General features: G+C 44.2%; 1 protein-coding gene across 1 annotated transcript; it reads left to right on the forward strand.

The window, feature by feature from the left end:
* Positions 1 to 1,254: 1,254 nt before the first annotated feature.
* On the forward strand, positions 1,255 to 5,116 carry LOC131556855 (uncharacterized). The gene is made up of 7 exons (XM_058803756.1): positions 1,255 to 1,344; positions 1,864 to 1,967; positions 2,370 to 2,534; positions 2,933 to 3,002; positions 3,500 to 3,603; positions 4,095 to 4,149; positions 4,967 to 5,116. The coding sequence occupies exons 1-7, from the start codon at positions 1,255 to 1,257 to the stop codon at positions 5,114 to 5,116; spliced, it is 738 nt and encodes a 245-aa protein (XP_058659739.1).
* Positions 5,117 to 11,614: the final 6,498 nt, after the last annotated feature.

Here is an 11,614-nt window from a genome sequence, read left to right on the forward strand (position 1 = left end):
GAGTACTCTGGTCTCAAATGTTGAAAGAAGGCTCTGATTTATCACTTTAGACACAGTTCCCAGTCAGCCCCAAACGTACTCCTGAACACATCAGCATGACTGAGAAGTGCTTGCAGAGTGTGGGTGAACATCCTAAAAGAGGTTGTTGCTTCCGTGATTTAAAGGAGAGCACAGGAAGTCTTTGACTTCCTAAGTAAGAAGTTGTTTTACCTGCAACATCAGTATAAGGAATCTCATTCATTGAGCTGTAAAAGGCAACTGCAGCTGACTGGTTGCTATGCATTAATTTGGTTTCTTATTCCAAGAAGTCTTTAAAAGGTTCACATTTGGTCTTTTTTTAATTTTTCCCCTACTATCTTAAAAGAACGTGCTTGGATCCAGCCCACAGTGTAGTGTATCAGCTCAAATTTGGGATGCCACTGCTGCTGTGCAAAACAGAAACATGCAGCAAACAGCATGGCAGTTTTATCCTGACCGGGCTGTTCTTGAACCTTTGCAAAGAAAAGGCCTCAAATTCTACAACCCGATTTTCAAGACCCAGCTCCGCGTGCACCAAACACAAGAGCACGTTTGGGTATGGGGTTTTTCCTCCTCAGTAGTTGTTCACATGCTAAGAAGTGTTTAGGCTATTACAGGTGAAATTGCCAGTATGGGGGAGAAAGAGAGGAAGAAATGGCTCCATCCGAAATCCAATTAGGGAACTGAAAAAGGGAAGCAGGGAGCAGAGTGTTCAGGCAGTCCCTTAAGTGCCTCCATTTCTACCCCATTTCAGGAGAGGGAGCAGAGCCAGCAGCAGCCTCATCTTTCCAGAGCATCAGAGAATTCTGTTGAGCCACTGGCAAGGAATGATGAAGAGGAACCAATAGAAGATGATGGGTATGTGAAAGTGTCTATCAAAACAGTAATTTCAGATAAGTGGTTGAAAGAGGTTTTTGCCAAGCTTTTGGGTTCTGCCTAGCTCTGTGCAAGTACTTCAGACCTGGGATGTAGTGGCCTGCCTGAAAGAGAATTGTAATAAACCCAGCAAAATCCAGCAGAAGCCTTTCTTCTGTGTTTGTGAAGCCTTGGCTTCTTAGAAGCTGTCCATCTAACATGGAATGTAAGAGACTGGCTGGCCACACTGAAATGCTTGCCGTCCATCAAAATTCTTGGAATGATTGTATTTCTGGGCTGGCATGTTGCTGAGTCAGAATAGGGGATGTTTTAAGTGCCAACATTTTCTTTGTTGGTAACCTTTGGTGCCTAGTGAAATAAATGGCTGCATGTTCTCCTGGTTCTGCTCTCTCCAGTGATAGGCTGCGATTTACTATTGAACATCCATTTTGGTCAGATGAGGACTCAGAGGTGAGGATCCACATGTTCTTGTCCTTTCTGGTCTGTGGGAGGGGAAGGGACAAAAGGGGAGCTGCACAACTCAGTTCTTTGAGGTGGGTGCCACTGGCAGCTGGCTGGAAACACAGCCCTTGCTGGGAGGCTCCAGCTTGAACATCCCTCCAAGTCCATTCTTGGTGGTGTCCATAGAGGGAGAAGCCCTTTCCAGGATGGCACCGGCAGATCTGTGTGTCCTTTGTAGTTCTAGCATTAAGTAGCAGATTGCACATACTCCAAGTCCAGTTTGCCTGGTGCCAATAGAGCAGCAAACTGGAATTCTTTCCTCCCAATGCCTGTTGTGGTTCCTATTCTCAGTGGCCATTCGTCCAACATGAAGTGTTTAGGGCTTTGACTGCAGAAGTTGCCCTTCTTGGGGCTAACAAGGGAAAGAAAAGCTTCCAGCCCAAATCCAGTCAGGGAACTGATACAGGGAAGTAGGATGGAGTTGTTTTGAGTGGTTCCTACTCTCTCTTAATTTTTACCCCACTGCAGGCCAGGGAGCAGAACCAGCAGCACTCACAGCTGTCCAGAGCAGCAGAGAATTCAGCTGGTCCAGTGGCAACTCGTGACGAAGAGGAACCAAGAGATAATGATGGGTATGTGAGAGTAAAATGTCTCTCTAAATTCCAATTTCTGATACATGGTAGGAAGACATTTTTCCAAGCTGCTGGGTTCTGCTGAAGTCTGTGCAGAAGCTTCAGACCTGGAATATAGTGGCCTGTCTGGCAGAGAAGTAAGTAAAAGTGTCCAAAAAAAGAATAAAAAGCAAAATCTTGCTTCAGCCTTTCTTTTCATGAAGTCATGGCTGAATATTTGTTACAGTGTGGCTCGATATATGCTGAAATGCTTGCAGCACATAGCAGCTTGGGGAACACTTGTGGAGCCAGGCTGGGATGTTGCTAAATCTGAATAAGTGTTACGTGTTGCTATCTCTCTGTCTGCAGTGAAATTATTGGTTCTGTGCTCAAATGGCTGCATGCTCTTTCTGGTTCCTCTAGTGCACAGACAGCAGGTCCTGCTAGTCTTCCAATGAGGGAGGGTGACAACTCTCAGGTGCAGGACAGGGAGCAGAGCCAGCAGCACCCACTTGGCTCCAGAGAGGCAGAGAGTTCAGCTGAGCTGCGGGCGAGTGACAATGAAGAGGAATCAATAGATAACAATGAGTATGTGACTGATGGAGAGTCTCTCCAAAGTGTAATTTCTGATATATGGTGGACACAGGATTTTTGCCAAACTGTTGGATTCTGCTTGACTCTTTGTAATGGGATCTGATTTGTACCTTAGTGGCCTGTCTGGAAGGGAACTAATAGGAACAAAACCCCTAAAAACAAAGCAAAATCCTGGAGAAATCTTTCTTCTCCATTTAGGAAGTCATTATTGAAAGTTTCTTACGTTATGGATTGCACTGAAATGCTTGCAGTACATAGAAGCTCTTGCACTTGATTTTGTTTCTGGGCTGGGATGTTGATAAATCAGACCAAGGGGTTATTTCTATTTTTGCAATTGTATGTCTTGGAAGCCCTGTGTGGTCTGTGAAATTGATAGCTGTATTTTCTTCTAGTTCTATTGACTCTGATGAATGGCCAGACTGTTTTGAGAGTCCTCCGACATGGCAGGATGACATTACAGATGTAAGCATCATGTTCTTATCACCTGTTCTTGTCCTGTCTGCTTTGTGGGAGGGCAGGAGACAGAGGGGGAGCTGCACAACTCAGTTGTTTGAGGTGGGATGCCACAAGCAGCTGACTGTAAGCACAGCCCTTGCTGGGAAGCTCCAACCTGCCCATTCATCCAAGTCCTTTCTTGGTGGTGTCCAGAGAAGGAGAAGCCTTTGTCAGGATGGCACTGGCAGATCTGTGTGTTCCTTGTAGTTCTATTCTTTGATTGACAGACTGCAGATACACAAATCCAGTTTGCTGGTGCCAATAGAGCAACGAACCTTTCTGCCCCAAATTCCTGTGCTTGTGGTTTCTGTTTCTCGGCACCCGTTCTTGCAACATGAATTGTTTAGGCTAGCAAGGGAAAGAAAAGGTTATAGCTCAAATCTAGTCAGGGAACTGAAACAGGAAGGCAGGATGGAGTGGCTTCAAGCGGTTCCTACTCTGTCTCCATTTTTACCCCACTGCAGGACTGGGAAGGGAGCCAGCAGTACTCACTTCATTCGACGTCAACAGAGGATTCAGTCGAATTAGTGCCGTTCAACCTTCTAATGGAACCACGAGATATAGAATTGTACGTGACAGATAAAGAGCCTCTCCAAAGTGAAATTTCTGATGCACGGTAGATTGAGGTTTTTGCCAATCTTTTGGGTTCTACTTGATTCTGTTTGGAGAATTCTGGCTTGAAACATAGTGGCCTGTCTGGAAAAGAAGTAAGAAAGAAAAACCAACCAACCAAACAACAACAACAGCAGCAACAAATGACACAAAAAAAAAAGCCAAAAAAAACCAAACAAACCAAACATAAAAACCAGTAAAATCCTGAAGAAACATTTCCTCTCTGTCAGGAAGTCATTATTAAATGTTTCTTGCATTATGGATTGTGATAGCCTGAAATGCTTGCAGTACATAAAAGTTCTTCCACTTGATTGTGTTTCTGGGCTGGGATGTTACTAAATCAGAACAAGGGGTTCTTTAAATTTCTTCACTTATATATTTTGTTGGTAACCCTGTGTGGTCTGTGAAATTGACAGCTGCATGTTTTCCTGCTTCTGTTCCCTCTAGTGAACGACTAAGAAGTCTTGTTAGTCCTCCACATTGGGAGGATGACAATGCAGAGGTGAGGATCCTCATATTGTTGTAATTTCTGATTTGTGGGAGGGAAAGGGACAAAAGGGGAGCTGCACAACTCAGTTCTTTGAGGTGGGCAGCTGGCTGGAAGCACAGGCCTGGCTGGGAGGCTCCAACTTGAACATCCGTCCAAGTCCATTTTTGGTGGTGTCCATAAAGGGAGAAGCCCTTTCGAGGATGGCACCGGCAGATCTGTGTGTCCTTTGTAGTTCTAGCATAAAATAGCAGATTGCACATACTCCAAGTCCAGTTTGCCTGGTGCTAATAGAGCAGCAAACTGGAATTCTTTACTCCCAATGCCTGCCTGTTCAGCAGCTATACAGCTAACATGAAGTGTTAAGTTTTTTTTTTTTTTTAAGAATTTGCCAGTTTTGGGGAGAACAAGGGAAAGAAACAGATTCAGGTCAAATCTGAATAGGGAACAGGAACAGGGGACCAGGGAGGAGGGTGTTCAGGGGGTTCCTAAGCTGCCTCTATTTCTACCCTGTTGGAGCAATGAGAGCAGAATCAGCAGCACCCACTTCTTTGTTTTTCCGGGCAGCAGCTCTTTGTGCTACTGCTTTGAATGCTCTTAGCCAAACATAGAGGGTGGTACCCGACCCTTGCTCACCTCCCCTGCTGTAACTGCTTTCTGCATTGAGGCTTGTGTGAAGCACCAGTGGCCTCACCAAATCTAATTGTATCTTCTTTTCTCTCCCTTCCCATGTGCATTGACTGAAGCTTCCGGAAGGTGAGTTGATGTTTTACAGTTGGTAATGTACTTTTATCTAAAAGGTAATAGTTATTTTTTGGTGTTCTCTTCCAAGAAAGTCGAGCAGCAGGGATTGAAACTGCATTTTGGCAAAAGGCAAAGCACAGGGCTAAAGCCTCTGGCCAGTGTTTCAGAGAACGGACGCAATGTGCGTGTGATGGCCTCTGTCAGTCTCAGTGGGAAATCCCTGCAAGAAAAGTGGTAGCTGAACACCTATGCAGAAGGAACTTTATTGTGGTAACCCTTTCTGCAATTTTAACTGATTGGTGTTTGATTAGTGTGACATGGACACTGGAGTTGCTGAGGTCATTGTTGCCTGCGGTTTCTGAGACTGAAAGAGCAAACAGGATTTCTTCACCCTTTGGCTGTTACAGGCCAGGCCATTAGAAATGGGTCTCCCTGTAACTTGGTCAATATGTTGTGCACAAAAAATGGACTTGTTGCTGGGGTGCAACAGGTAAATAATGATACACTTGAGAGAGACATTGGTTGTTTGCTTCAGTGTTTCACCAGTCTGGGTGCTCAGTGATATTTCACAGATCAGACACACCCACTATCAAAATAACTTCTATTATTCATAAATTTAAACAAACAAGAAACTAGCTGTAATTGGTTGCAAGTGACAAGGTTATCCTCTTAGCTAGTATTCTGTCTTCTTTTGATTAGGGATTGTCTCACTTCTCACTGTAATTAGTCCACTCAGTGCATTGCTCAGTCTCCCTCTTCTTTTGGGCTGGGGAGTTTCTTGAGTTGCTGCTCCATGAGTTGGTGGTCACAATCTCTCCCTGCAGGAAATACTTTTTACCAGTCAGAGCTGATGTCAGGAGAGTTGGGTTTCTTAGTTTCTTCCTTATCTTGAGAGTTGTGCCAGATGTCCAAGTGGCCCCTCAATTCTGCATTCTTTGTGTCCACTTTCAGTGGGCATCCTTCTCCCCAAGCTTTGTTAATCCTTCCCTGGGTCTGAGCTCCTTGAAGCATGTCAAGCCCTGAACCTTAACGAAGTAATTCTACCAACAAGGAATTTGCCCATGGGCATCACTTAGATCTTGTTTGTGAGTTGTTGTCTATTTAATGGAATAAATCTCCCTTCCAGCTAATTTGGCTCTAAAGGATACAATGATCTAACAACATGTGAATACAAAGAGCATCCTTCCTTCAGAAATCTTTTACATATTCTGCATTTTGCATCACTTATAACTCCATTCTCAAATTATCTTAAGGAAAGAGGAAGATGATGACAATTTCTAAGGGCATGCTGCTTCAAGTAATTTTATAGTTTCCATGGATTGTCCTGGAATCCCTTATGTCACCTTTTTTAGCTGTGTGTGGGCTGAACAGAGCAAATATTTTGTGTTGTCTTGTATTGTAGCAGAGGGGTCACAATGTCTGGACAAGTCCAGCCTTAGTATTTGGGAAAGAAGCTTGTTTAGGATTGTTTGCTGACTATTTATATAACTCATTTCAAGGGTAGCTCCAGGGAGAGAGAGCATAATAGATCTAACTTCTGAAAATTACATTACAGTGCATGAACAAGAAAGGAGAAATGTTACACTGAACAGCCAGGAACAGGTGGATGACTCTGGTAATGGAACAGGAGCTAATGATGCCCCTGTGGCTGACTCAGCCCCTGCAGAACAGGGAGCAGAGGAGGAAGACACTGAAAGTTCAGAGTATGTATGGCTCCTGCCCTACCAAACACAGAGCCTTTCTGTGCATTTTCTTTTCTGTGTAGCACTAAGTTATTCTGCTGTGCCTGGTTTATCTTTGAGGCTTTCCCACCCTCTATGGATTTCCCTCCTTCTCCCGTGTTGTATGATGATCAAATGATACCATTTGCATTTTGGGAGAAAAAGGCAGCCCAGAGCAAATGTACAACTTTGCACAGAACCTGAGAGATGAGTGTGGGGGTATGGCAAGGAAAGGGGATTGGTCACAGGCCATAGCTCAGTATTTGCTTTTCCTGGCAAGCTCCGGTAGTGATGTTAGATATGGAAATGCTTCCGTTGTTATCAACTGAGCTTGGCATCATGGAACTGGCAGGCAGCAGCTGGGCAAATTCCAGCAGAAATTCCCTGCTGGAATGGTGCCAGATTGGGGCCTTTCTCCTGGAGCTGGGGCCCTTCTTCCCAAGGTAGACTTGTACACAGGCATCTGTGGAGGTCATGCTTTTATGGCCAGTGCTGGATGTCACAAGCCCTGATTTGTTTCCTCCTGTGGTGGAGATCTTGCAGTTGAAGTTGGATGCCTTCACAGTAAAATCCCCATTCTGCAGAGAAACAGGGAAGTCCTGCTGTAGGAGCACTCCATCAGGATAAGAAAGATGCAATTCATTAGACTGATTAAATGAAACCAGGTGTCTGTTTCACTAGGGAAGACAAAGAACATGAGAATTATCTATAAGCTTTTCTAAAGTGGTGTTTTGGGGTGGAAGGAAATGCACAGGTTTTAATGTAATTGGTGTGCTTTGAACGTTTTGGGAAGGCAATATAGGAGAGAACTTGAGTATGGAACTTTTAGGTGTCGGGCCTTAAATGTGCCACTAAAGGGCTTCTACTATTCTAAACCATCATGCATTTTGCCAATGAATTTGTAGATGTTTAAGTTTTGGTTGTTAAATCTGTTGGAGAACAAATCCCACCACTTGGTTAATATAACAAAAGGAATATTTTGTTCCTTCAGTCTCAAGCCTCTCAGTTACTGAATGTAACTGCTCTGTTTAGGTAAGGCTGAAAGAGCTCAGTGCTGCAGCATTTAAAATTGTCCAAAAGCTCCTTCCCAGGGCTGGATCTTGCCAGAGCCGTGTAACTCTGTAGTTTAGAACTGGGTCCTGGAATGAATATTCTGGGGTGAAGAGTTCCCAGAGGACAGCTGGATGCTGTAGTTACAAGGCTCTTACTGATGACCTGCTGGAAGTCAAAGTTGCCATACAGAAACTGGCCAGTGCTAGAGACTGCTGTTACTTCAAATCCCAGGGCAGGGTGACTGACTGCACCTTTCTCCTGGTGACAAGCAGGACACCCTTTCCCTCAGGACAGGGAGATCCAAATCCTCATTAAATGCAGCACACAGAGTCTTAAAGACAGCAGGGTTCTTCAGAGGAGATGTGTCATGGCTAGTCAGTGCAGTTGCATGATTGTGTGAGATTTTCTGTATCAATAACCATTGAAGTGTGGTGATATTAACAGCTGTACTTTCTTTCTACTTCTGTTCCCTCTAGTGCACAGCAAGGAATTGTCATTAGGTGTCCCATTTGCATGGAATTTTACTCACAGGTAAGGATCCACCTGTGATGGTCCTTTCTGCTTTGTGGGAGGAGAAAGCCAGAAGGGGAGCTGCACAAGTCACTTGGGTGATGTGGGGTGCTGTGGTCAGCAGGCTGGAAGCACAGCCCTTGCTGTGAAGCTCCACAAGTCACTTCTTGATGGTGAATGTTGAGGGAGAAGCCTTTGCCAGGATGGCACTGGCACATCTGTAGGTCCCTCATTAGTCTCTAAATAGAGCCTGGGGTGCCAATAGAGCAGCAAAGTCAAATTCTTTCCTCTCAATACATGTTGTGATTTTCTTTCCTCCAGATTATGCAACATGGACGACAGCTTGTGGCAACCCTGTGTGGCCATGTCTTCTGCAGCGAGTGCCTCCCTCTTGCCGTGGAGTCTGCTCATGTGTGTCCAATATGCAGGGTGGCAGTATATCCAGATGAATATATTACCATTTTTTTATGAGTGCTTCTCAGGATCGACTCAGATGGACCTTGGACTATAGGCAGTGTAGAGACTTGTTTCTTTATGTATATAGTTCTTCCGGTTTAAGGTTTCCTTTTGGATTTATTCAATTTCAATAAAGTTTTGACTGCTTTAAATATAGTCTGTCTGCTCTTCTGTGTTGGACTGTGCTGATAGGCAGAGATGTTGTCTAAAGATGTTGTCTAACAGGTGGGAATAAGGCTCTTGGTTGGAGCAGTCAGAAGCTTGTTCTTTTGCTCTTCCTGTAGTCGTTGATTTGGGGGCAATGCGCTAAAGCCACAAGCTTTGTAGTTCTTGTGGCCAGCGTGTGTTGTACGGGGAAAAAGAAACAGGGCCTGCTTGAGGTGAGAGGGATCCGATTGCTCAGGGCAGACTCTGGTGCACGCTTTGGTGAACGTGTCGTGATTTCATTGCTCAGAAGATAGAAAGAGTAGCAGGTTGTACACACATCCAAAGAGAGCAAGGTTCTTTGAGAATAACTGGTACATTAACAAACTGCTGCTTTGAGTGTTGTAAGGTTTCATTAGAATTAGAATCTGGAGGCTTTTGAAGGAATGTGTTTTTGAATGCATGCAGTTGGTTACTGACTTTGAGCTGTTGGCAGTACAAGTGTGTTGTAGCTCCAGTTGCTTCAATTACAGCTGTACCATCCTAAGTTCCACTGAAGAGAAATGCAATTGTCCAGAAATAAATTAACGGGACATAAGAGAGGGAAAAAATTTATTCTGTTATGCAAAAGTAATAAAGAGGCAAAGGCAGATCTCAGCTAAAAAATGCAACAGTAATTTCATTGTACCATGAAACAGAAAACTCAGATGACCAAACTGAACTGAGGGCCTCTGTGTGTTAAAAGTTGGTCATCTGTGTGGACATGTATCCTTTATTTTGTTTTTTTTAAATTTTGGTCTTTAGTGCGCTATTTATCTGCTTCCTCAGTCATATCTCAAGATGCCTAAATATCACCATATTTAGGCAGAGGTAGTAATAAACAAGGTTCATTGTACCCCCTAATTGCTGTGTGGACTGACCTTAATAAAAAAATGAAAACATTAGTATTAGCTTGATAAGGTGATCTTTTTTTTTTAAGAAAAACTACTTGAGTTGTCAAAATTACTCAAAGATATTCCTTCAACAGATACAAATAAAATCATGTACTTACAGGATGGCCACAAAGTTAGAGCAATGTTTTCTGTTCCTCATTTTTGCTAGACTTTTAGCTACTTGGTGGATGCAATGACAGTAAGCAGAAATGTCATTCTAAATTGTCTAAATTGTCTTTCTCAAAGCTGTATTCCTAGGTGACATGCAAGGCCAGGTATTGTCAGTAAAAGGAGCATTTCAGAAAAGCATTCATGGTAAAGTAAGTTGGATCTTAAGTTAACCTGCAATGAAATGGCACTGAGCTGATTTTACAATAGGTTTAAACAGATGTTAGTATGGCTCAGCAGCATAAACTGAGGCAATTTTCTTTGAACATTTTGGTATATGGGTAATAATTAACCCTTTCCTTGTGTAAAAATATGGATACAATTTTTAGAAAGGATTGATCTAGGAATGTACCGAAGAGCAGAAAGTAACTGAAGAGTTGAAGGATTGGTATCAGTCTTGGAGCACAGATGTCACCAGAAGGAGTAGCACATTTTCAGCTCATTTCATCATTGATCTGTAGGCTTAGGAGAAGTGGAGTTTTTGAACTTTGAAAAGCCAGACCAGAAAGAAAGCATATTTACGTGGTTCATTTCTCATAACCAGTGCTTTGGGAGTCATACAAGGTGCCTAATTATTGATATATATTAAATGTATGTTGGGAATTGCTTTAGCATCTTAGCATTTTTATATAAAGTGTTAAATCTCCTTTGGGATTTTTCAAAAAATGGAAAAGTCGTCCCTCCCATTCTTCAACACTCACCATGGAGTCAATTACCCAAAAAGGATAATTTTGGATTAAAAAAGGATAATTACCCAAAAGGATATTACAAAGGGATTGTAATAACAGAGAAACTTTTGTAAGAAATGAGCCTCCTCAGGTAGAGCATGAGTTGAACAAGTCCTTGTGCTCTCCACAGCACTGGGTCAATTCCCACCATTCTCCCCACAGCACAGAGCACCCAGCAGGACCAGGGCCTGAGGAGCAGCCCTGCACCTGGCAGGGCTGAGATGGGTACCCTGCTGCTCTCCGGAGCCCCAGCCCATCCTTCTGAACACAGGTCCCATGGCAGAGTGGCTGGAAGGAAAAGTGAGCAGTAATTCTGCTTCTTCTGCTGTGTCACCTTCCATAGCAGAGCAGGGCCTCAGGAGGAAGGTGCTGTCCCTGGGAGCAGAGCAAAACTCCTCAGCCCTCCTGGGAAGTTCTGGTTAGAGGAGTAGTTGAAGACCTGAAAATGGCAAGACTTCAGAGACTTGAAATAAGGATCTGAATGCTTAGATCTTTTCCTCAGTTATGAAAAAACCCAACAAACTTGGATTTTGTTTTAATTGCTATTTACTAGGGTTAAAGTTAAAACACTCTGATAAGAGTTAAAACAGCAACAGACTAATAAACCTGGAGGAGGAGGGTTAAGGAAGGGTTTAAATTTATTTCTGATTTGGGGATGTGTGGTTTGTTGGGGTTTCTTTAGCCACAGAAGGCTCCAGTGATGCTCGGGTAGCTCAGGCTGAGGGCAGTGGGAGGTGCAGCTCTGTCCCTGCTCTGCCCCTGAGGCCCCACGTGCGGAGCTGTGCCTGGCCGTGCCCAGCAGCAGCAGCAGCAGGGTGTGCCTGTAGAGCTGTGCCCAGCAGCAGCAGCAGGATGTGCCTGTGGAGCTGTGCCCAGCAGCAGCAGCAGGATGGGCCTGTGGAGCTGTGCCCAGCAGCAGGATGGGCCTGTGAAGTGGGGCTGGAGGAGGCTGTGGGGATGTGTGCAGGCCTGGAGCAGCCATGCTCTGCAGCCAGGCTGGGAGAGCTGGGGCTGTCCAGCCTGG

This window comes from Ammospiza caudacuta, chromosome 4 (genome assembly GCF_027887145.1).
Source record: "Ammospiza caudacuta isolate bAmmCau1 chromosome 4, bAmmCau1.pri, whole genome shotgun sequence".
Classification (NCBI taxonomy): Eukaryota; Metazoa; Chordata; class Aves; order Passeriformes; family Passerellidae; genus Ammospiza; species Ammospiza caudacuta.

Coding starts and splice junctions, on each gene's coding strand:
- LOC131556855 (XM_058803756.1), top strand. CDS start 1,255: ATGGCTGCATGTTCTCCTGGTTCTGCTCTCTCCAGTGATAGGCTGCGA. Junction 3,003..3,499: donor GGCAGGATGACATTACAGAT/GTAAGCATCATG, acceptor ACCCCACTGCAG/GACTGGGAAGGGAGCCAGCA. Junction 3,604..4,094: donor GAACCACGAGATATAGAATT/GTACGTGACAGA, acceptor TGTTCCCTCTAG/TGAACGACTAAGAAGTCTTG.